The following is a 24319-nucleotide window of genomic DNA, read 5'->3' on the forward strand; positions in this document are numbered from 1 at the left end:
CATCATTTTAAAGTCTTCTACTTTAAAATGTATCATATGTATCTGAATTGCCGATATAAATGAGTCAAATTAAATAAATTATTAGAAGATTTTTTTTACTAAGCAACAACAACAGTAAAGTCGTCCCAGGAACGCAACTCATAAATATTGGCAACATCATTTTAAAGTCTTCTACTTTAAAATGTATCATATGTATCTGAATTGCCGATATAAATGAGTCAAATTAAATAAATTATTAGAAGAATTTTTTTACTAAGCAACAACATTTTTGTTTATGTTAGTAGTATTTTGTATTTTGACAACGGCACCCGATTTGGACGTCGAAACGTTAATAAAAATCATTTTTTAATAATATTGTGGCTTATTTCCCATTAAATAGTTAAAACATAACCTTACTATTACTTTTTCTTCTTATAATTTTTTTGGGCTATGGCCATGACAATTGTCCAGTAACCAGGACCAATATGATTGGCCAATATAATTAAAAGTGCGAAAAATGTTGCCGAGCTATGAAACCAGGTGTCGCTTTTCCGAACATGCATGGTCCCAATAGTTAAGTTAATACATATGTGTACATACAGTCATTCATCCTATAAGGATGTGTGGCACTGGTCACAATCTCTTTATGTTACTAATTCATAGAGAAAATGTGTCTATATTGATATATGATATAACAGTTTGCATAATAAACATACAAAAGTAAGACTAATTACCAGTCTCTGTTTGAATAAATTTCCAAAATATGTTGGAAACATGCTGTGTAGTTCGCGAACACAAAACAAACAATTTTCTCCAATTAAATGACATAAGATAAAAATTTTATTATAAAAAATATTTATTTCCACACATACCTATATATTGCCATCCCCTCTTTGAGAACACACACACACACACATACCTATATAATATTTTATTACTAAATAAAGCGTGAATAGAATAAAAATTGAAAATCAGAATTTGTTTCCGACATAATAAATATTTTAGGTGTTTGTTTGCTATTTTATTACTGTCATTATAATTATTTATAAAAACTATTTATTCCAAAAATTTATTTTTTATACATATTAAACACTATTTTATTACTACTATTACTATTATTGACTATAACTATTAAACAAAATTATTACAAAAATCAATTTTTCACTCACATTACAAACTAAACTTAAATTCTACAGTTAAAAACCTTCCTAACAGTCGATAGGCATTGGTTTTTCTTTTTATTTTCTGTTTTCATAGGCTTTTTCTTGAGTACCTCCAAACTATGTCTCAAATTTACATATTTCTTGGTGATCTTCTTGGAAACGTTAGCTGCAAATACTCTTTTAGCATCCTCCCTGGAAATAGTTATTGATTTTGCAGGATTCCGGATAATTTCTTCGGCCTGACGTCTTTCAATCTCGAAGGCATTCCGGAGATTATTTCTCAACACGCTGTCACCAAGACAAATACTCTTGAATCTAGGATCTGATCTTGCAGTTGCCAATAATGACAATGGATCCAACAATCTGAAATATGACAAAGTATATAAATTAAAAGTATAATTTAAAAAAATAAATACCAATATAAAAATAATAATAAAAAATAAAAGAAATTAACAAAGACTTACCTTAAAATATTATACCACATTTCCACAGGAAGCGCTGTCAACTGGAAGCAGGATGCAGCGATCACTGGTAATAATCGAAACATTTCGAACACAACTTAACAATAACACTTAATCGCTTTAAAGCACAAACTGAACTGACTATAGCGCGCAGATGCCTCTGTTATATACGCTGGTTTACGCGGCAAATCACTTACCAAAGCGCGCGCACTATCTAATACCACGTCAGCCATACAGCTGACCAAATCAACAAAAGATGGCGCACAGTGTACCGCCAAATTAACTGCATTGTGCGGCAATATAACACCGCGAAAATCATAAAGAACCACGTCATCGGTAGGGGAACGGAAACCACGTTTTTATTGTGGTAGGGGAGCCCAAGCGGGGATTTTTGCAGTTACTCGCGCGCGTCAGATTATCATATGGGGAGAAACCTGGTACCCTGCAGATGTACCTCTACCATATATTGGCTCTTAACACAGGGAAGTTCGTTAACGGGGGCCGAAAAAAAAATATCCTTAAAAATACTCGAAATTGTCAGATTAAGATAAGGTAAGTTAAGTGCGTGCAATAGTAAAAGAGTGTATATTTCAAAAATCTGATGATTTGAGCGGTAAGGAAATGGATGAGTCAAAAAGTGAATATTTCGCGAAATGAACGTCAGATCGAAAAACTAAAAAATACGTCTTCAATATTTTTCAAAAATCTATGGAATGGTACTAAACATGACTCCCCATGGAGAGGGGTGGGGGGTAAATTTTAAATACAAACCCCGCGATATTTCGCAAAATGAATATCAGATCGAAAAACTGCAAAATACACTTTCAAAATGTTTTTGAAAAATCTATCGAATGGTACCAAACACGACCCCACACGGAGGTGGGGTGGGGGGTTACTTTAAAATCTTAAATAGGAGCCCCAAATTTTGATTTCAGATTTGGATTCTTTACGTAAAAAAAGCAACTTTTATTCGAAACATTTTTTCGAATTATGGATAGATGGCTATAATCGGAAAAAACGATTGTTGGAAATGGAAAATTAAATTAAAAAATGGAAAGCGCCCACTAAAATGGAAAATTTTACTTAACTTTTTTTGATTTTAGGACCTAATAATCATAACCCATTAGGTCATCATAACGCTCGAGTGACTGCAAATTTTTTACTTTGCTCCCCTACCATTAAGTATATGTGGGTTAGACGCTTGTTGCAAATTTCTTTAAAGATGTTTTCATTGTTTTAAACGTGCAGGTTGTTATTTACGCTCTTGTACTAAATATTTTAAAGCAAAAAATCAAAAAGTTTGTATGTAATAATTTTCTTACTTCAGGGACTATTATTTTTATTAGTCAAGATAGGTACCTATAAACTTATTTTGACTTAAAATTCAATTAATCTATTGCAACAATCAATAAAAAATCGCAAAACAGATACAAATAAGGATGCTATGTTATTCATTGGTTGTGTGTGTGTATTTTATTGGCATTGTTTTTTTTTATTAATTGGCTAAATACACATAAAATAATTATTAAAAAAGAAAGTCATACAGTTTTGTATATGAAAAAAACATGTGAGAGATCAACAATTTTCAGAGGTAAATATTGAAAAATTAGGTAGAGGTCGAAAACTTGTTTTAAAGAATGTAGAGTTGCCCCTCTTGTGGCCAAATGGCAAACCACTGTTCGCTGAAAAAATTTAAAGATTTGTGTAAGTTAATTCCCCAAGATTCCATGCGTTTTTTATTGATTTCTAAACAACATTGAGTATGATGATTTGAAAGAAATTGGGTTAAATCCTGGTTTCAAAATTGATCAAGGTCAAATCGACTACGAGCTCAATTAGTAACATTTACTTACTATTAGTGACAAAGTCGAATTCGCAGTTTTTTCTTTATATTTACCATTTCGAAGGGATAGTCGGTTATTGCAAAATGACAAACTTATATTTTTACAATGTTGCAAAAACCGTCATCCGACACCCTGATAGGGTGAAAGCAGGGGGAGAAAGAAAGCAAAAACCGTCTAAGACGCATTAAGTTATTTTTGCAACAAACTGTTTTTATTTATTTTACCTTTGTGCGTTTTTTAAGGCAGCCTATAATGATTGACATATAAAAATGTGACAATAAAGGCTAATTTTCTATCAGTATTTTTTTTAAAGTAGGTAGATACATTATGCTCATTTACTCTGAACAACAAATATGTGGATTAGACCATTATTGCAGAACACAGTGTTTTTTGAAGTGAAAACTTCTTTAGGGACGTTGTGCGATTTTTGGATAGGGGAAAAAGCATTGAATTCGCAACCGTCATTGCGACCGTCATCGCGACCGTCATTGCGACCGTCATCGCTTATGCTATATAGGTATTATTTGTATGTGTATATATAAATTGTATAGAAGTATTTAAATTTCAAATAAATGTAAAATCTATTTTAGGATGGGGAAAAAAAGATTTATTTCGCGACCATCATAGCGACCGTCATCTCTTCGATGAAATAAATTTTGTACGTATCTATATTATGTGTATCTATACATAAATTGTATAGAAGTATTTAAATTTAAAATAAATGTAAAACCAACCTATTTTTCGATAGGGAAAAAGGATTTATTTCGCGACCGTCATCTCTTCGGCGAAATAAATTGCGTGCGTATATGTATTGAAGTGAAAACTTCTTTAGGGACGTTGTGCACTTTTTGGATGGGAAAAAGTATTAAATTGGCGACCGTCATCGCTTCGAAGAAATTCATTTTTGAAGTGGAAACTTCTTGAGGGTCGTTGTGCACTTTTTGGATGGGGAAAAATTATTAAATTAGCGACCGTAATCGTTTCGACGAAATACATTTTTGAAGTGAAAATTTCTTTAGGGTCGTTGTGCACTTTTTAGATGGGGAAAAAATATTGAATTAGCGACCGTGATCGCTTCGGCGAAATAAATTTTTGAAGTGAAAACTTCTTTAAAGGAACGTTGTGAACTTTTTGGATGGGGAAAAATTATTAACTTTGGATGGGGAGAAAGTAATAAATAAGCGACCGTCATCGCTTCGACGAAATAAACATTTGAAATAAAAACTTCTTTAGGGACGTTGTGCTCTTCTTGGATGGAAAAAAGTATTAAATTATCGACCGTCATCGCTTCGATGAAATAAATTCGTGAAGTGAAAACTTCTTGAGGGACGTTGTGCACTTTTTGGATGGGGAAAAATATAAATTAGCAACCTTTATCGCTTCGACGAAATACATTTTTGAAGTGAAAACTTCTTTAGGGACGTTGTGCACTTTTTGGATGGGGAAAAATTATTAAATTAGCGACCGTCATCGCTTCGACGAAATGCATTTTTGAAGTGAAAACTTCTTTAGGGACGTTATGCACTTTTTGGATGGGGAAAAATTATTAAATTAGCGACCGTCTCGCTTCGACGAAATACATTTTTGAAGTGAAAACTTCTTTAGGAACATTGTGCACCTTTTGGACGGGGAAAAGTATTGAATTAGGGACCGTCATCGCTTCGACGAAATAAATATTTGAAGTGAAACTTATTTAGGGACGTTGTGCACTTTTTCGATGTAAAAAAGTATTAAATTAGCGACCGTCATCGCTTCGACGAAATCAATTTTTGAAGTAGAAACTTCTTGAGGGACGTTGTGCACTTTTTGGATGGAGGAAATATTATATTAGCAAACCTTCATCGCTTCGACGAAATAAATTTTTGAAGTAAAAACTTCTTGAGGGACGTTGTGCACTTTTTGGATAAGGAAAAATTATTAAATTAGCGACCGTCATCGCTTCGACGAAATAAATTTTTTAACTGAAAACTTTTATAGGGACGTTGTGCACTTTTTGTATGGAGGAAAAGTATTGAATTAGGGCCGTAATCGCTTCGACGAAATAAATATTTGAAATGAAACTTATTTAGGGACGTTGTGCACTTTTTCGATGTAAAAAAGTATTAAATTAGCGACCATCATTGCTTCGACGAAATAAATATTTGAAGTGAAAACTTCTTGGAGGGATGTTGTGCACTTTTTGGATGGGGAAAAAGTAGTAAATTAGCGACCGTTATCGCTTCGACGAAATAAATTTTTGAATTGAAAATTTCTTTAGGGACGTTGTGCACTTCTTGGATGGGGAAAAAGTATTGAATTTGGTACCGTCATCACTTCGCTGAAATAAATTTTGTACATATATAAATTATGTGTATGTACCTATACATAAATAGCACAGGGCAGGGCATACGCATCGCGTATATCGTATATGATATAGGTATAGCACTTCTTTTAGGATGGGGTAAAAGCATTGAGCTCGTAATTTATATACTATAAGAAGTTTTCACTTCTGTCGGCACTCCCACGAGTGCCTATAATTTTTTTTATCTCGGGAATCACTCGCTAGCAAAATTTGATAATATGTTGAAATTTATCTACTAATTGGGAACTTTCATTCCAGTTCAAGGTGTTACGTTCAATAATCGATGCTCCGTGGTTTATTACCAACAGGGATATTTAAAATGATCTGAAAACGCAAACCGTCAGTGAAGCGATCTCTTCTTTACGTACCATTTCCACGGCGGAGGTTGGCAATAATCATGGCTATTCTGATCTTAGATGCTGCTGCTCTGAATAGTTCGATTGATGTGCATCCGTAACATTCCCTTAAGTTACACAACCATGCGATTCTTCTCCTTCCTACACTTCTCTATCCCTGGATTTTCCCTTGTATAATTAATTGAAGGTATGTTGTAGGGCCAAGGAAGAGATGGATCGATCAGATTATAGAAATTGGACAGGAAAAAGGAAAAACACATCAACAAATGAAAGAGTTAGCAAAGGACCGCAAGAAATGGAAGAGATGGATAGAAGATAAATAAAACCTCCGACGCCCCTGAGGGGCATAAGGAGTTTCGAGAAAGAAGAAGAAGTATGGTGTACCTCTTTACGCATAACATGCCCCAGGTATTGCAGCTTTCGTGTCTCGTAGTCCGTTCTTTAACGGTAAAATATTGCAAAACCTCTAAATTTTAAAGAACCGCTTCGATTGACATGAAATTTGGCATACACATAGCTAACAAGTCAAAGAAAAAAAGTGATATTGTGCCGATATGTGCTTTTGCCCCGGGGGTGCTTTTCACCCCCTCTTTTTGGGTGAAAAAGTATTCGTCCAAAGTAAGTCCGGAAATTGATAAACTGACTAATTTTAAGTAACTTTTGTTCTATAGAGTTTTTTCACTAAGTCAATACTTTTCGAGTTATTTGCCAGTGAATATGTTCATTTTTTCAACAAAATAACCACACTTTTAGACGGTTTTTTGCAAATAACTCAAATAGTACCTATTTTGTCGAAAAAACATTCCTAGCAAAAATATAGCCTGTAAAAAATTTTAAAAAATGGTGTATATATCACGTTTCTATACCTAGTAGAAGCAGAGTTATAGCTAATTAAAAATAGGTCCATATTCGTCAAATTCCAAATGGAAAATTTTAACGTGAAAGAACCAAAAATGAAGCACATTTCGGGGAAAACTCATTAAAACTTATTTAAAGTGTTTAAAAAATCTTCATTTTTGTTTTATAAAAAAAATTTCTAGCATCAAAAGTAAACAAGTTACGCTCAAAATAAAGTTAGTCCCTTTTTTTTTGGAAAAAAAATCGGGAAAATCGCCCCCTAATTAGTATCTCAAATGAACTTAATCGTTACGACTTCACCAGTTTCTTGACCCGTGTATGTATTGTTTATATGCTCTGTAAGTTTCATCGGTTCAAAGTCCTTATTTTTAAAAGGGCTGTAGTTAAAAGGGATTGAATGAGTCACTCATCACGAATGTATGCAAATTTAGAAACACCAAATCTCAGTCAATTTTTGTCTTACAGAAAAACAAAAAAATACGTGATATTCAGAAAAGCAATGCTGATTTTTTTTGTTTTTCGAGATTTTTGGTATCTCTAACAATTTTTAAGTTATTTTGAAAAAAATCATATTTTTCAAAATTAAAATTTTACTTTAAAACCAAATTCTTTCCAAAATAAGCACTTTGAATCGATGAAACTTACAGATCATAAAAACACAACATAAGTAAAATAATTTGTTTAGCGGTAACGATTAATTGCATTTAAGTTGCTAATTAGGGGGTGGTCTTCCCGATTTTTTTTGCCAAAACAAAAGCGACCAACTTTATTTTGAGCGTAACTTGCTTAAATTTAATGCTAGAAACTTTTTATAAAAACAAAAATAAAGCTTTTTTAAACGCTTTAAAAACGTTACAATGGGTTTTCCCCAAAAAGTGCTCAATTTTTTGGATATTTCACTTCGAATTATTCTATTTGAAATTTGGTGAATATGAATCTATTTTTCATTGGCTATAACTCTGGTTTTACGAGGTCCAGAGACCTAAAGCGTACACCATTGTTTTTACTTTTTTACAGACTACATTTTTATTAAAAACGTTTTTTTCGACAAAATACTTACTTTTTGAGTAATTTGCGAAAAACCGTCTAAAAATGTAGTTATTTTGTTGAAAAATGAACATATTCACTCGAAAAGTGTTGACTTGGCGAAAAAGCTCTATAGAACGAAAGTTACTTAAAATTAGTCAGTTTATCCATTTCCGGACTTATTTTGGACATATATTTTTTCACCCCCAAGAGGGGGTGAAAGTCACCCCCAGGGCAAAAGCACACATCGGCACAATATCACTTTTTTTATTTGACATGTAAGCTATGCGTATGCCAAATTTCATGTCAATCCAAGCGGTTCTTTAAAATTTAGAGCAAAAACCGTGAAAAAATGGACTATCGATGGTTTCCAATATTTCCATTCTTTTGTTGACTCTTTTCATGACTTCGTTGTTTGTGACATGCTCGGTGCATTATATCTTCAGGATTTTTCTATATACCCACAGATTAAATGCTTCCAACTTTCTAGCAGTCGACGCGTTAAGTGTCCATGCTTATATCCCCTAAAGCAGAGTCGAGAAAATATAACACTTTGCCAGCCCAACTCTCAAGTCAAATATCAGTTCCCTTGCACTAAGTACTTTCTCATTTTATTGAAGTTTGTTCGTGATCCTCTATTCGAAATTTGATTTCTTTGGAGTGAAGTAATAGTGGAGTTAAATGAAAAATACATGTACCAGTCTCTGTTTGTCCAAAAAGTCAAATAACAAACAATTGTTTTCAATTTAATGAGATGAGAGAAAAGATGAAAATTTTATTGTAAAAACATTATTAACTACCAAAATTTATTTTTACACAAATATATTTTATTACTAAATAAAGAGTGAAAAGAATAAAAAGAAAAAATTAGAATTTATATCCGACATAAGAAATATTTTAGATTTCACGTCTCTATTTTATTACTATCATTATAATTATTTATAAAAAATATTTATTACAAAAATTAATTGTTTACTCACGTTCCAAACTAAACTTAAATTCTACAGTTAAAAACCTTCTTAACAGCCGATAGACATTGGTTTTTCTTCCTATTTTCTATTTTCATGGGCTTTTTCTTGAGAACCTCCCAACTATGTCTTAGATTGACAGATTTCTTGGCGATCTTCTTGGAAGCGTTAGCTGCAAATACCCTTTTAGCATCCTCCCTGGAAATAGTTATTGATTTTGCATGATTCCGAATAATTTCTTCGGCCTGGCGTCTTTCAATATCCAAAGTATTCCGAAGATTATTTCTTATAACGCTGTCACCTAGGATAATCTTGAATCTCTTGAATCTAGGATCTGATCTTGCAGTTGCCAATAATGACAGTGGATCTAACAATCTGAAATATGACAAAGTAATCAGTATATAAATTAAAAGTATAATTAAAAAAAATGCCAATATAAAAATAATAATAAAAAATAAAAGAAATTAATAAACACTTACCTTAAAATATTAGACCACATTTCCACAGGAAGCGCTGTCAACTGGAAGCAGGATGCAACGATCACTGGAAATAATCGAAACATTTCGAACACAACTTAACAATAACACTTAATCACTTTAAAGCACAAACTGAACTGACTATAGCGCGCAGATGCCGCTCTTATATACGCTGGTTTACGCGGCAAATCACTTACCAAAAGCGCGCGCAGAATCTAATACCACGTCAGCCATACAGCTGACCACATCAACAAAAGTTGGCGCGCAGAGTACCGCCAAATTAACTGCATTCTGCGCCATGGCTGCAGCAGCCAAACCACTACCTTAAATTCCGCAACCATGACATTGATATTCTTCTACGGCCTGGATTACGTTTTTCTTCTATTTTTGCTTACATTATATTTTGATAATGCGTATTTGTGACCTCTCATCAGGTAACCCAAATATTCGAGTTTTCTTCGTTTTATCATTAACAAAATTTCTGGGTATTTTCCTATCCTTCGTATCAGTGGCGACGCGTGACTTTTTCTGAAGTGTTACCAAAACCAGATGCAAAAAATCTTATTTAAAAAAATGAAGATATGGCTAAATGTATATATACACTCACCGGCAAAAAATTCCGCTACCCTAAATTTTTGATCAAGTTTGACAATCTATAACTTTATTATTTGTACTTTGATTTTCAAGATTCTTGCACGAGTTTGTAGGTACATGTATTGATGTAAATTGCTATTATTCCGGTAACAAAACTTTTTTGCTTAGATGGCATTATACGGGGGTGAATGTAAAGGTTGTTTCTTCTCCTAACTTTAAAAAATTCTGTGGAAAAATTGGAGGACTGATTTTGTTTCATACTCCTTTTGTATTATCCTGGAGGTATCACTAAGGTCTTGTTTTTTGAATGATCTGTATATCTCTTTTCTTGTAAGAGCTGTAATTAAAAACACTGCTTTGAAGGTTTATTTAATTAAAAATATCAAACGCACTAAAATTAACAAATCAAAACAAATTTAACAACAAAACAAAACAATTCAATAGCGGTTATGTCCACCTCTTGCAGCAACGACTGCTCGCAATCTGTTTAGCATCTAATAAAGATGTGTTTTCCTTGCCTGGGAAATAGCCCGATATTTCTCTACCAGGGCCATAACTGTACCAAATTTTCTGAAGGCCTAGGATGACGGCAAATAGTTTTTTTTATTCATCCCATAAATGCTCAATATGATTGAGATCTGGGCTGCATGCGGGCCATTCTAATCTTATCAATCCAACCTCAATTGTACGAGTCAATCAGTGTTTTTATTTACAAAAAATGGTACAGCTCTTACAAGAAAAAAGATATTCGGGTAATTCAAAAAACAAAATGTTGGTGATGCCTCCGGGAAAATATGACAGGACTATGAAACAAAATCAGCTATTCCATTTTTCCACAGAATTTTTTAAAATTAGGAGAAAATACAACGCTTCCTTTCACCCCTGTGCAATGACATGCAAGCAAATTTTTTTGTTACCGGAATAATTCCAAACAATATGAATACATGTACCTACAAACTGGTGCAAGAATCTTGAAAATCGGAGCACCAATAATAAAGTTATAAATTGTCAAACTTAATCAAAAATTTTGGGTGGCGGAAATTTGTGCCGGTGAGTGTAGCTTCAATAATATCATTTTGTATATCACTTGAAACTCTCGAAAAAACAGATGTTTCTAGATGTTGACAAAATTTTTGATCTTTTTTGGCAATTAATGTTAACAATTCTTTGTAATTGCCTCGATTTTCAGAGTCGTCGCACTCAAAATGACCACGAAACGCTAGTTCTTGTTTGGCCCAAAAACATACAGTATCTATTATAAGTGTGCTAAGGATATACCTATCTATTTTTTTTAACAAACTCATTATATTTAGCAATATTTGCTTTAAAAGCTTGGTTAAGAGAACTTTTGATTTTTGTTTTGCCAAACTGAATCAAATTGGGTATACATCTTAATGTAGGTAACGGAAAAATTTCATGTCTCCTTTTTAAAAATCTAACACTATTTAAATCGTGAACCTGGTCCACCCATTTTTCTGTAGAAACCAGAAGACATGGCCAACAATACAGTATATTTTTCTTGCAACCATAATATAACCAATGATTTTCACTGTACTAACTAAATTTAAAATATCGAACTACTTTTGTTGATTCCTTTTTTAAATTGTTTAAAATAGGTCTTTCATTTTTAATTTCATTTTTTTCTTCAAAATTATACAAGGAGAATTACTTTTCAAGTAGTTGATCGATTAAGAAGCGACACTCATCCATGATTAACTGCACGCACACTTTTTATAGGTACTGTCACCAATTTTAAATCTGGTAACAGAGCTACTGATACACAGCGCGCGTATGCCGTCGCTTCTTCAAAATATTCAGTCACTAGCCGGTCCCGAGCGCCAGCGTGGGTATATAACCATTGTAACCAGAAATGAGTCTGGTAACAGAGTATAATAAAGTGCAACTGAGTCACATAAACTCGCGAATATTTTCGTGTCTACGAGTAGTTGGCTATTTACTGAGTTAGGTACTATTATCACATAATATAATAATATATTTCTATTGGTAAAATATATATATTATAATCATAAAATATTTATTTGCAAGATTTTTAACTGTTACCAATGGTAACAGTGGTTACATGGACGCTTCGCCAGTGCTTCGTATTACTTCAAGGTGTGTGACTTTCAACCCAACTTATCTTCAACATTCGACGGTAGCACCACATCTCGAAACTTTCAATATTTTTTATGTTGTTCTGTTTGAGACTCCAGGCTTCTACACCGTATAATAGCGTATTAAATGCGTAGCCTCTTAGCATTCTTAATCGTAGAGGGATGCTTATATCTCTGTTGCAGAAGAATTTTCTCATCTTTATGAAGGTGGCAATGTTTCGTTTATTAAAGTTCCCAAGTATTTGTAACTTGATACTTTTTCAATTTGAATGCCGTTTATACTAATATGTGCTGGTTGTGTCACGTTTTTACTGAAGATTATATACTTGGTTTTTTTATATTGATTTATGTTTGTATAATATTTATGTTTGTATTTTATTTATTGAATATTATTTACAACCTCTCCATTGATTACGATTCCTTCGTTTGCTTGCAAGATGCTTTCACTGTATACATTAAATAGCAGTGGTGACAAATTGCATCCCTGTCGTACTCCTCTACGCTATTTACTATATACTTATTCTATTTTTTAGTTATCATATACCAGAAGTTCGAATCGTCACAGTAGAGCCACTAAGAGCTGGAAAAGAATGCGAATTGATCTTAAAATTTACCAACCCAACTCAACATCAAACTACCATTAGTTTTTTGGAATTAAAGCTTGATGAAGAAGAGGAAGTACTTGAAAATAAAATGGTTCAAGTTACGGAGAGTGTTGAACATTTAAGTGTTCAGGAGGTTTGTACTTTTTCCATTTCGAAGAACGTTAATTTATGTAAAAATTAAAATAATGCTGTCTTTATGAAGTTTAATTTTAAATTAAATACAGTCGGAAAAATGAAAGAATACCCATGAACGATCACATCAATGACTTATTTTGTATTTGCTGTCATTTTCTATAAATAACAAACGTTTGTTATAGAAAAAGACAGCAAATACAAAATAAGTGATTGATGTGATTGTTTATGGGTATTCTTTCATTTTTCCGACTGTACATAAACTTTAACATCAGCCAAGGCGAGGAGTTTCTCACTGTCCCTTATATTGCTGGATATAAGAGACAAGATATAAGGATATCCTTATACTCTTTTGTACACCCTGGATACTTCAACATATTTTTAAACAGTGTGAGTAATTTTTCAATTGCTTCTCATCATCATTCTCTGTGCCTTTCCCTAATTGCATTTCTCCACACAATTCTATCTTGGGTCGTATCAATATTAATCCCCTTTACCAACATGTCCTGCCTAATCGTCTCCACCCAGGTCTTCTTTGGTCTTCCTCTCCTAGTCCTTCCAGTAATCTGCACTTCAGCAATTCTTCGTTTTGGTTGATTAACATCTCGACGTTGAACATAACCAAACCCTGTTAAATGCTCTCTCATTTTGGTATCAATTGGTGCCAAACCTAGACTGCCCCTAATATACTCATTTTTAATTTTATTCTTTTTTGTCACTCCACTCATCCATCTAAGCATTCTCATTTCCGCCACATGCATTCGTTGTTCCTCTTTCTTTTTCACTGCCCAACATTGAGTTCTGTACATCACAGCCGGTCTTATGGCTGTTTTATAAAATTTTCCCTTCAACTTCATTGGAATTTTTCTGTCACACAACACACCACTCGCTTCCTTCTACTTCATACATCCAGCCCTAATTCTACTGCACGCATCTCCATCTATTTATCTATTACTCTGTAATACCGATCCTAGGTACTTCAAACTCATTGCATTGGAGAAGGTCTTTTCATTATTGTATTTTCAGTATTTTCATTACTTTCAATTGCTTCTACAGAAGAGTATCATCATCATCATCCAACCAATTTACGTCCACTGCTGGACATAGGTCTCCCCCAATTGTTTCCACACTTCACGGTTTTGTGCTGATTTTTGCCAGTTTTTACTAATCCGCCTGATATCATCTGTCCATCGTGTAGGCGGCCTTCCTCTACTTCGTTTATCTTCTCTTGGTCTCCACTCCATCAGCCTTCGTGCCCATCTTGAATCTTTCAGCCTGGCGACGTGTCCTGCCCAGTTCCATTTGAGCCTGGTGATACGTTCTACAACATCTGCGATACCGGTTGTTTGTCTGAGATCTTCATTTCTTATTTTATCCCGTAGAGTTACGCCCAGCATGGATCTTTCCATGCGCCTTTGAGCAACCCGCATTTTCGACGCTGTTGCCTTGGTTAGAGTCAGTGTCTCTGCTCCATATGTCATTACCGGTAGCACACATTGGTCAAAACACTTGTCTTTTTAAACCGATCGGACAGAAGAGTATATTCGTTCAAAAATATTGAGAAAATCAAGGTTATTGGCGGTCAATAGATCCTTTCTATTTTTTTAGATTTTTTGATGGTAGTCTTATGATGATCAAATACTATTTACCATTGATATATTAAAGCTTTTGTTTTATTTATAGAAACAACAACCTTTGTCATTGTCAAGTCAACCAAGCAGCCTATTAAGTCTGTCATCTAGATCACCTTCTATTGTAATTAAACCAAGACAAATCACTGAGCAAGTTAATTGCTCAGTTGAAATTCCTACCAGTAGTTTTATTCTTCCTCCAAGAGATGACGCTGCAGAGTACGATGATTCTGGGGATACTCATAATATTCAAGATGATACAAAGTAAGTAAAGTTTTTAATAGTAAGGTTTAGAGTAAGGTTCGGTTTTTATGACGTTTCTGTGAGGTACTGGCATATTAAAAGTCCATTAATATTACAATCACAGAACGATCATCAGTGCTAAAACCTGAAATAAGTATAACCATTGTGGTAGGGGAGCCCAAGCGGGGATTTTTGCAGTTACTCGAGCGCGTCAGATTATCATATGGGGAGAACCCTGGTACCCAGTAGATGTACCTCTACCATATATTGGCTCTAAACACAGGGAAGTTCGTTAAAGGGGGGGGCCGAAAAAAAATCTATCCTTAGAAAAACTCGACATTGTCAGATTAAGATAAGGTAAGTTAAGTACATGCAAAACAGTATATATTTCAAAAATCTGACGATTTGGGCGGGGCGTAAGGAAATGGGCGAGTCACAAATTTTCACAAGAAAAAAGCGAATATTTCGCGAAATGAACGATAGATCTAAAAACTAAAAGATACGTGTTCAATATTTGTCAAAAATCGAATGATACCAAACACAACTGCCCACGGAGAGGGGTGGGAGGGAAATTTAAAATTTTAAATACGAATCCCGCGATATTTCGCGAAATGAACATCAGATCGAAAAACTGAAAAATACACGTATTCAATATGTTTGAAAAATCTATCGAATGGCACCAAACACGACCCCTCAACGGATGTGCGGTGGGGGGTTACTTTAAGATTTTAAATAGGAGCCCCCAGTTTTTATTGCAGATTCGGATTCCTTACGTAAAAATAAGTAACTTTTAGTTGAAACATTTTTTCGAATTATGGATAGATGGCGCTATCATCGGAAAAAACGATTGTTGGAAATGGAAAATTAAATTAAAAATGGAAAGTCCCCACTAAAATGGAAAACTTTACTTAACTTTTTTTGGTTTTAGAACCTACTCTTCACAACCCAATAGGTACCCAAAGCTCTCGAATGACTGTACATTTAGCATACTTTCCTCCCCTACTATTGATATGAATGCAAAAGTTAAATTGAAATCTTGATTAAGGTTGAAAATACAAAGACAGTTAGGTATACGTACAGGATGATAGAGGCCCCGTCATTTGGGATGACACTAATTTGCATATTATGGCGCATCTAAAAATGGTTTATGAACCATCTTTAAAGTTGATGATTAGTTATTGACTTTAAAATGTTATTACTAGGTATTGAAATTATTTAAGAGGCAACAGTAGCGATCAACAGGTAGCAACAAACGCGGTCCAAGATTGTGGCTGTAATTTTAAATATTTTGTCACACATTTGAGATATTTGGCACACATATTCGTAATATAATAAAGAATGGCGGTACAGAGCCCAATTTGAGAAATATGTTAGTATGTGTAAATTACTGTATAACTAAATAAAATATTGCAAAAAGGAGCCTGTACCGCCATTAAGAAGAACAAAAAATAAACTTTCTTCGAATAAACTTTTTTATCCCATGCCTAGATTTTGTGTCATATTGGACCTAGTAAAATTTTAACAAGAAATCGAACATATTATAACTAAATAACTGATTAGTCAACATAGAGAAAGTATCACTGTCATTTTGACAAACCTGCGTCAGATTTCTGTTCTGTTATCTGCATAGGGATTACGAACACTCGATACGAATCGTATCCGCCATGTTTTACCGTAGAGCCGTAGTATGTTCGTAATCCCCATGCAGATAACAGAACAGATATCTGACGCGGGTTTGTCAAAATGACAGTGACACTTTCTCTATGTTGACTAATCAGTTATTTAGTTATATGTTCGATTTCTTGTTAGAGATAAAAAATTTTACTAGGTCCAATATGACACAAAATCTAGGCATGGGATAAAAAAGTTTATTTGAAGAAATTGTATTTTTTTGTTCTTCTTAATAGCGGTACAGGCTCCTTTTTGCAATATTTTATTTAGTTATAGAGTAATTTCCACATACTAACATACTTCTCAAATTGGGCTCATTACCGCCATTCTTTATTGTATTACGAATATGTGTGCCAAATATATCGACAAAATATTCAAAATTACAGCCGCAATCTTGGACCGCGTTTGTTGCTACCTGTTGATCGCTACTGTTGCCTCTTAAGGCCATCGGTACATAATTCGCAAATATTTTACGGCTATCCCTACTTTTTCTGTCTTTACACGGCAAATTACGTGTAGTAAAATTCACACTGGTATGGATATGTAAACATTACTAGAATGTCATTCTACTTGAAAATGTCATCATTAACTTAAAGAGATGGCTTTTGAATGTTCTTGGATAAATGTTATTTGTATAATTGCAACTTATTAATTCAGTTAATAAATGTGATAATTTTTTCACTATGTTTTGAGTGGTTGTAATAATTTATATGTACAACAAAAACTAATACTCAATCGAGAAAAGAGGAAAAGTGTTAAAGTGATTTTTTAATAATATATTGTTACTATGGAACGCTTACAATTTTGAACATCTTTAACAACAAAATACTTGGATCAGTGAATATATTATCCTGATGTATTCTTTGCTTGGATCTTTCACAAATAATACACAATAAATAACTTTTTACTAAGTTCACGTCTTAAATCAATGATTTATCAAATACACTATACAGTGACGAGCACGCTAATAATCGGCAAAATAGCTCAAAAGATGGAAAACATAATACAGTACGAACCAAAGAGAGATGAAACTAGTGGAGGTGGAAATTATCGTTATAAACATTACATTGCATAGTTTACCACCTTTAAACGCCTGTGACAGGAGTATTTTATAAAATTCTACTGTCACAGTGACAGTTGTCATACTCGTCTGATACGTCTAAAGGTGGGAAACTAGGTAATGTTATGTTATTTTAGACGTTTCCACGATAATTTCCACCTCCACTAGTATCATCTCTTTTTGTGTCGCAATTTATTATGTTTTATTATCTTTTGAGCTATTTTGCCGGTTATTAGCGCGCTCATCACTGTATATCAATATTATTTAATCAACAACTCAAAATATTCCCGATGCCATATCAAATATTTAAAATTGTCACTGATTGTCACTGTCTGACTGACAATATGCTGACAATATTCTATTCGACTGAGTGCGTTGTAAGACAAAGATAGATTTGGAAAATATTACCACGGACATTGTGTTCATTTTTTTCGAATCCTGAAAAAAACCAATAAATATTTTTGAAAAATTTAAACGCAGAATGAAAGACTAAATTATTAGCGAGGGTCGAAAGTCCCTTAGAATAAATAAAAAGTTTATTTTGAATGAGATATTTGAAGTTAAAAATCACACTAAATTTTCTCTTAGTTTTTCACCCCTGTAACTTATTAAAATGAACATTATAGAAGTTCTCAGGGACTTTCGGTCCTCGCTAATAACGTAATCTTTCATTCTGCTTTTAAATTTTTCAAAAATACTTATTAGTTTTCTCAGGATTCGAAAAAATGAATCCCCATTTGAATAGCATTGCAGCTGAAAGTACCTACCCATCCCCTTAATGCTAAGGCGTGGTTTAAAAACAAACTTCAAATTTTGACTTATATACAAGTGCAATAATATGCAACTTAGTGGCTTCCCAAATGACGGGACCTATAACATGCTGAGCCATTAAAATAAGAATGTGTGGGTAGAAACCCAATAAAAGTAATACAATTATGAAAAATTTACTTTTAATTATAAATAATTTAATTCAAATTCAATTGCTAACTACCGTCCAGAATGTGAGGACATAACCTCAGGATGTGAGCAACCCGCTTGGGGAGTCCTGTGATGTCTGGTGCTATATGTAGGACACTATCAACTATACTTATTATTGACCATAATAATTATGGTATAGTCCTTCTCATGAGCATTTTTCAGTGCGTCACAAATGATAGAAAAAAAAGGTAAGTCCGTGATAATACACATTTATAACATTTTATCTAACATGACATTTTAGTTAAATCTGACAGTTGTCACATTTTATTTGGAAATTGGCATAAAAACAAATCAATTGTGTTTATTGCATTTATAAAATGGTATTTTCTTTGATTTGTATAGTCTTATAAATTGTTCAGATTATATTTGTAGATATATTATATAATTCGTAAATATATATTTTTTCGATTATAGCGCCATCTATCGACAACTAGAATAAAAATGTTATAAATGTTTCTAATCACAGACGTGCCAATGTCACATACAATTGAATGCGTTAGAAAGAAATCGAAAAACTGTGACGCACTGAAAGATGCTCATGAGAAAAAGTTTACCTCTACATTTTCTATATTTTCATACATTTGTCTTCTTCTAGGTTGGTAAAATGGAGGAAATCTAATAAAGCCTTTATAAAACTCCGTATAACACCAAATGGTGATCTGCCGATAAACACCGAGGTAGTGTGTGGTTTTGTGATGCAGCATATTTACACCAATGCTATTACGGGACAGCTCGAAAAGAAGGAACCACAGAAGTACGATCATAGAGTAAAAGTATTTTTAACACTTGGAAAACTAGTAGGATCTGAGTAATTATTAATTTATTGTAGCGATCACAGTAAAAATAAATTATTAAGTCTACAAATGAGCCAGGAGAGTTTGATATTAAAACAATAAAGTAAGGGTTTAGTTAGCAATTAACAATCTTCGATTTATCCTATATGTGTAGTGAATCTGTAGGATAAGCGGTGTAAGATTGCACATTTAAGTATTGATTTCAAAAAATGTACTAAATCTCAACCAAAAAAATTGTGATTACTAGTTGGCTTTATTATACTCAATTTTAATGCAATCAATTATAAACTAACGTAATTTCTTACAAAATGTTGAATAATCTTAATTTGTTATCCCATGTTAGGCCACACCTACATTGGATCCGTATTTCTCCAATCCGATCAGACGTCGGATTAAAAAACAAACTCATGGTATTAAAAGACTGCACCCATGATACTATAAATAACGAGATAGTATCTTCCCGTAGCGCAAATACGTCTGAGTTTGCGCATGATGACGTAACTGGAGACAGGAAGTTAAATTTGAATTCTTGTTAAAGTTAAATGGGATTTGTATGCATTCTGTGATGAAATTATTCAATTAGCAAAAAAACATTAAACTTCAATGTATTCGAAAAAAAATTAGTGTCGAGATTCCTGTCAAAATAACTGTCAAAGATAAAATATAAAATACACTTAAGAGTATAAACAGTAGCGATCAACAGGTAGCAACAAAATATAACTTCGGGAGATAGTATCATAAACTTTGTCAACAGTGGTAATCTTTGACATTATCTATGATTAATATTTTGAAGTATCACAGTTGCGCTAAATGGAAGTAATAGAAAACGATTGTATTATTAATAAATAGATATTTATAAAAATAAACCAAAATGGGTGAAAATTTTATGTTAAGATAGGTATTTAGAAAGGTATTTGCATGAAATATCTAATAATAAAACAATAATAAATAATCATTTTTTTTGTGAAGCAAAACAAATTTCGATTTTCGCATAATTTTGGCACGGTTTTTAATGGACATTTTCTTGGAAGGTTTCACTTTATTTTTCGTTTGATTTACTTTTTCCATTTTGTCAAACTATTGATAATATTTTTAGAATAAAAAATCCTCCTAAAACTTTATATACTCGCATTAGAGTTCGAAATATTTTTACGTAAAATATACGTGCCTACCTACATATAACTAAAACTCACAATTAACAACAATCTATTCTTTCAAAGAGGCCAGCAACTTATACAATAACAACAAATATATAATAAATTAACTATCAAGAAACACTACTTTCCTATGAAACAACAAAAACGAATTCTTAAATTAACACACTACTGTACTGAACAGATATCGATAAAGATGACAGAACAGATTAGAAAAAATCTGACGCAGGTTTGTCAAAATGACAGTGATAATTTCTCTATGTTGCCCAATTAGTTATTTAGTTATAAAATGTTCGATTTCTTGTTAGAAATACAAAATTTGAGTAGTTCCAAGATTACACAAAATCTATGCATGGAATAAAAAAGTGTATTTGAAGAAAGTTTTTTTTTCTTCATGGCGGTACAGGCTCCTTTTTTCAATATTTTATTTAGTTATAGAGTAATTTCCACGTACTGACATATTTCTAAAATTGGGCTCTGTACCGTCATTCTTTATTATATTACGAATATGTGTGCTAAATATCTCGACAATATATTCAAAATTAGAGCCGCAATCTTGAAACGCGTTTGTTGCTACCTGTTGATGGCTACTGTAGCCTCTTAACTTACAACCGCGAACAATTAAACTAATCGGACATTACGAATGATCACGAACCATTACGAACTTGTAGGTCTCCACTTACGTCACGACTTCCGGATGTGCAATATATTATCTTGTTATTTATAGTATCATGGCTACACCTACATTGAAGCCGTATTTCTCCGATCCGATCCGATATCGGCCGAAGTCGAAGTGAGTAGTTTCTCCTATCCTGCGCTTTAATAGCTTGAGTTTGTTTTCAATCTGACGTCGAATCAAATCGGAGAAATGCTGATCCAACGTAGGTGCAGCCATGATACTATAAATAACAAGATAATATATTGCACATCAGGAAGTCGTCACGTAAGTGGAGACCTGCAAGTTCGTAATGGTTCGTAATCATTCGTAATGTCCGATTAGTTTGAATTGTTGGCGGTTGTAAGCTAAGTGTATTTTATATTTTATCTTTGAGAGTTATTTTGACAGGAATCTCGACACTAATTTTTTTTTCGAATACATTGAAGTTTAATGTTATTTTGCTAATTGAATAATTTCATCACAGAATGCATACAAATCCCAGTACTTTAACAAGAATTCAAATTCAACTTCCGGTCTCCACTTACGTCATCATGTGCGAACTCGGACGTATTTGCGCTACGGGAAGATATTATCTCGTTATTTATAGTATCATGGGTGCAGCCTCAGTATGTCATGATCTAACCAGTACGTTGCTCGAGTTTTCTGGGACTCTATTCTATAATATCCTATTCTCGCTTCTCTCTCAGCAATGTGTAGAGGGAGGTACAGTAGGGTTCTCATAGCTGTCGTTGCTGTGCCTCTCATAACCAACATCATACCGTTACTGCTGTCAGATGCGCATGACGCATTACGGCTTCAGGCGTCATATGCACAACATTTGTTTACAGCGAAACATCGAGTAAGCACCCAGGTGGTGTTAGGCATATTATTATACAGTGCTAGTCAAAAGTCCGTACCCCCCCGCGTATCTTTTGAACGGTTATACCTATAATAGTGAAATTTGGAGGGCGGAAATAAACGGACGTAAGCTTCTTAACTAGTCGTGACAGGTGTCGTAATTATGACAGATGACTTTACAGCGCCACTGTGACAGATAATTTTAAATGGGACCTTGAAAGGTATTGAAAATACCTATTCAGCCATACTAATTTTGTTTGAGTTTAAGCTAATTTTGATCAATAAATGAAATAAATATAAAATTGTAGTTTCGCATTTAATTAATAAAAATTCAAAATTCCGCATACGATTACCGATTACTTGTCAAAAAGGTTGACGTTGACGTAAAAACTACTAGAGAATTGAAAAACGTCAATTTTTTTGACAAAGGAACCATAGGCGGACATTTTAATTTTTATTAATTAAATGCGAAACTACAATAGTATATTTATTTAATTTATTCACCAAAATCAAAATCAACTAAAACCCAAAAAAATAGTATGACTGAATAGGTATTTTGAATACCTTTCAAATGAGGTATCACTTGCCATAAGGTCCCATTTAAAATTATCGGTCACAGTGGCTCTGTAACGTCATCTGTCACTATTACGTCACCAGTCATGACTAGTTAAGAAGCTTACGTCCATTGATTTCCTCCCTCCAAATTTCACTATTTTAGATATAACCGTTCAAAAGATACGAGGGGGGTACGGACTTTTGACTACCACTATATGTTGTCAGCAATGGACAATATATGTTGGACATTTTCCAAACTTTATCCAGTACATCAAAGTTATTATTATCAAAAAAAAATGACTCATAGACGGCTCAATTATTATCAACATCTTCTAAACTACATCGTCGTCTATTTCTGAAATTGACAGCCTTACAGAAATCATCCAGATTTCAATAAATTTTTGAGGTGGTTTGTCAATGATGTTTTATTAAAGATTATAAACTGTTGCTTGTTTATAAAAAATATTTAGCTTAGCAATTTTTTTCATATAATTTCACATTATACCCCATTCCACGAATATACGACCCTCTTGGATTATCGCGACAACGAATATTTTACTGTGCAAAATATGAAGAACGAAAATAAATTGCAAATTATATTGTTGTTTATTGGAGTAATTATTAGAGCAAAATACTTTCGTACTTCTTATGTTGCACACTAAAATATTTGTTGTTGCGATAATCCAAAACAGTCGTATATTCGTGGAATATACCATAATTTAATTTTACTGTGATTTTCGTATATGTATATCTAACTTATATTTGCACATTTTTTTATAGCGTAAGTTAATATTTATGTCAGCTTTCATTAGTGAGGTAGGCTTTGAGTTTTTATATCTATTTAAATTATTTTATATATGCAATAAAACTATTAATGTTATCAGTTTTTGCTTTCTCAAATTAAAATTGTGATAAACTACCTATTTGCAGACAGATTATGCTTCGTCCCTCTTTGCAGAAAATAGACTGAATCTGCCAACTACTAACATACCCGCAGAAACTTTGTCCGGCCCTCCCATTATTCATGCCGAGGTGGAGTACGCTATAAAAATAGCAAAATTGGGCAAGGCGCCTGAACCGTATGGCATTACTACGGATATTTCAGCAACAAGGAAAGGAAATTTCAGCAACAATTTCCTTTCATCTCTATTTTATATTATTTATGTTGACTGACGCGTCTCCTTTATAAGAAAATTAAACAAACATATTAAAAGAAAATGAGAAAAGAAAAAAATGAGATATATAAATATTTACACTGAATCTTAAGTACTAGTAAAAGTCTTATGGTGGACTATTATTACACTTTTACACTATAACATTTTTCAGTACTTATTCTTTTTAAATATTATACAGCTTAACGTTATTCTTATGTATGACTACTTGTTTACCCTTTTTCTGAATAATTACGTTAGGTATTTCATCTTTAATTACGGTATATGGACCCGAAAACAAAGAGTTAAGTTTTGAGTTTGGCTCATTTTTTATTAATACCTTATCTCCTGGTTTATAAGTTATTTTACTCGTTTTGCCATCATATACTTTTTTCTGCTGTGTTTTGTGTGTGTTAGTGTTTCTCTGGCCTCCTTTGCAGCCACTTGTAGTCTGTATTTCAGTTCCATGGGATAGTCGTCAAAATTATACAAAGGTTATATTTCGTTTTGAATATTTGTGGGCAGTCTACAGGTTTTTCCGAACAGTAATTCGAACGGTGTATACACCGTTGCTGAGTGTACTGAAATGTTATATGAAAAACAGAAATATTGCACCCATGTACTCCAATTTTTATCCAATTTTTAGTTG

At 33.2% G+C, this 24319-nt stretch overlaps 3 protein-coding genes across 3 annotated transcripts in view; 1 reads left to right on the top strand and 2 right to left on the bottom strand.

The window, feature by feature from the left end:
* LOC114326796 (dynactin subunit 4) overlaps window positions 1-23399 on the top strand; it is a 56036-nt gene extending 32637 nt beyond the window's left edge. The window contains exons 6-8 of the mRNA XM_028275235.2: window positions 12714-12918; window positions 14601-14812; window positions 19096-23399. Coding sequence (XP_028131036.1) covers window positions 12714-12918; window positions 14601-14812; window positions 19096-19312 — 634 coding nt within the window. The 3' untranslated portion in view covers window positions 19313-23399. The remainder of the gene's footprint in view (window positions 1-12713; window positions 12919-14600; window positions 14813-19095) is intronic.
* On the bottom strand, window positions 1078-1755 carry LOC114326799 (uncharacterized). Its single transcript, XM_028275243.2, has 2 exons — window positions 1607-1755; window positions 1078-1505 (listed from the first exon to the last, which is right to left on the bottom strand). The coding sequence occupies exons 1-2, from the start codon at window positions 1687-1689 to the stop codon at window positions 1163-1165; spliced, it is 426 nt and encodes a 141-aa protein (XP_028131044.1). The 5' UTR covers window positions 1690-1755; the 3' UTR covers window positions 1078-1162.
* On the bottom strand, window positions 8943-9599 carry LOC126883306 (uncharacterized). Its single transcript, XM_050648673.1, has 2 exons — window positions 9476-9599; window positions 8943-9371 (listed from the first exon to the last, which is right to left on the bottom strand). Exons 1-2 carry the CDS (start codon window positions 9556-9558, stop codon window positions 9023-9025), a joined length of 432 nt encoding a protein of 143 aa, XP_050504630.1. The 5' UTR covers window positions 9559-9599; the 3' UTR covers window positions 8943-9022.
* Window positions 23400-24319: the final 920 nt, after the last annotated feature.

Source organism: Diabrotica virgifera, chromosome 4, assembly GCF_917563875.1.
Source record: "Diabrotica virgifera virgifera chromosome 4, PGI_DIABVI_V3a".
In the NCBI taxonomy this organism is placed as follows: Eukaryota; Metazoa; Arthropoda; class Insecta; order Coleoptera; family Chrysomelidae; genus Diabrotica; species Diabrotica virgifera.

Bases quoted from the DNA above. Each gene is read 5' to 3' on its own strand.
- LOC114326799 (XM_028275243.2), bottom strand. From the start codon at position 1,689: ATGTTTCGATTATTACCAGTGATCGCTGCATCCTGCTTCCAGTTGACA. The intron at 1,506-1,606 runs GTAAGTCTTTGT...GTCATATTTCAG, and splicing joins ATGTGGTATAATATTTTAAG to ATTGTTGGATCCATTGTCAT.
- LOC126883306 (XM_050648673.1), bottom strand. From the start codon at position 9,558: ATGTTTCGATTATTTCCAGTGATCGTTGCATCCTGCTTCCAGTTGACA. The intron at 9,372-9,475 runs GTAAGTGTTTAT...GTCATATTTCAG, and splicing joins ATGTGGTCTAATATTTTAAG to ATTGTTAGATCCACTGTCAT.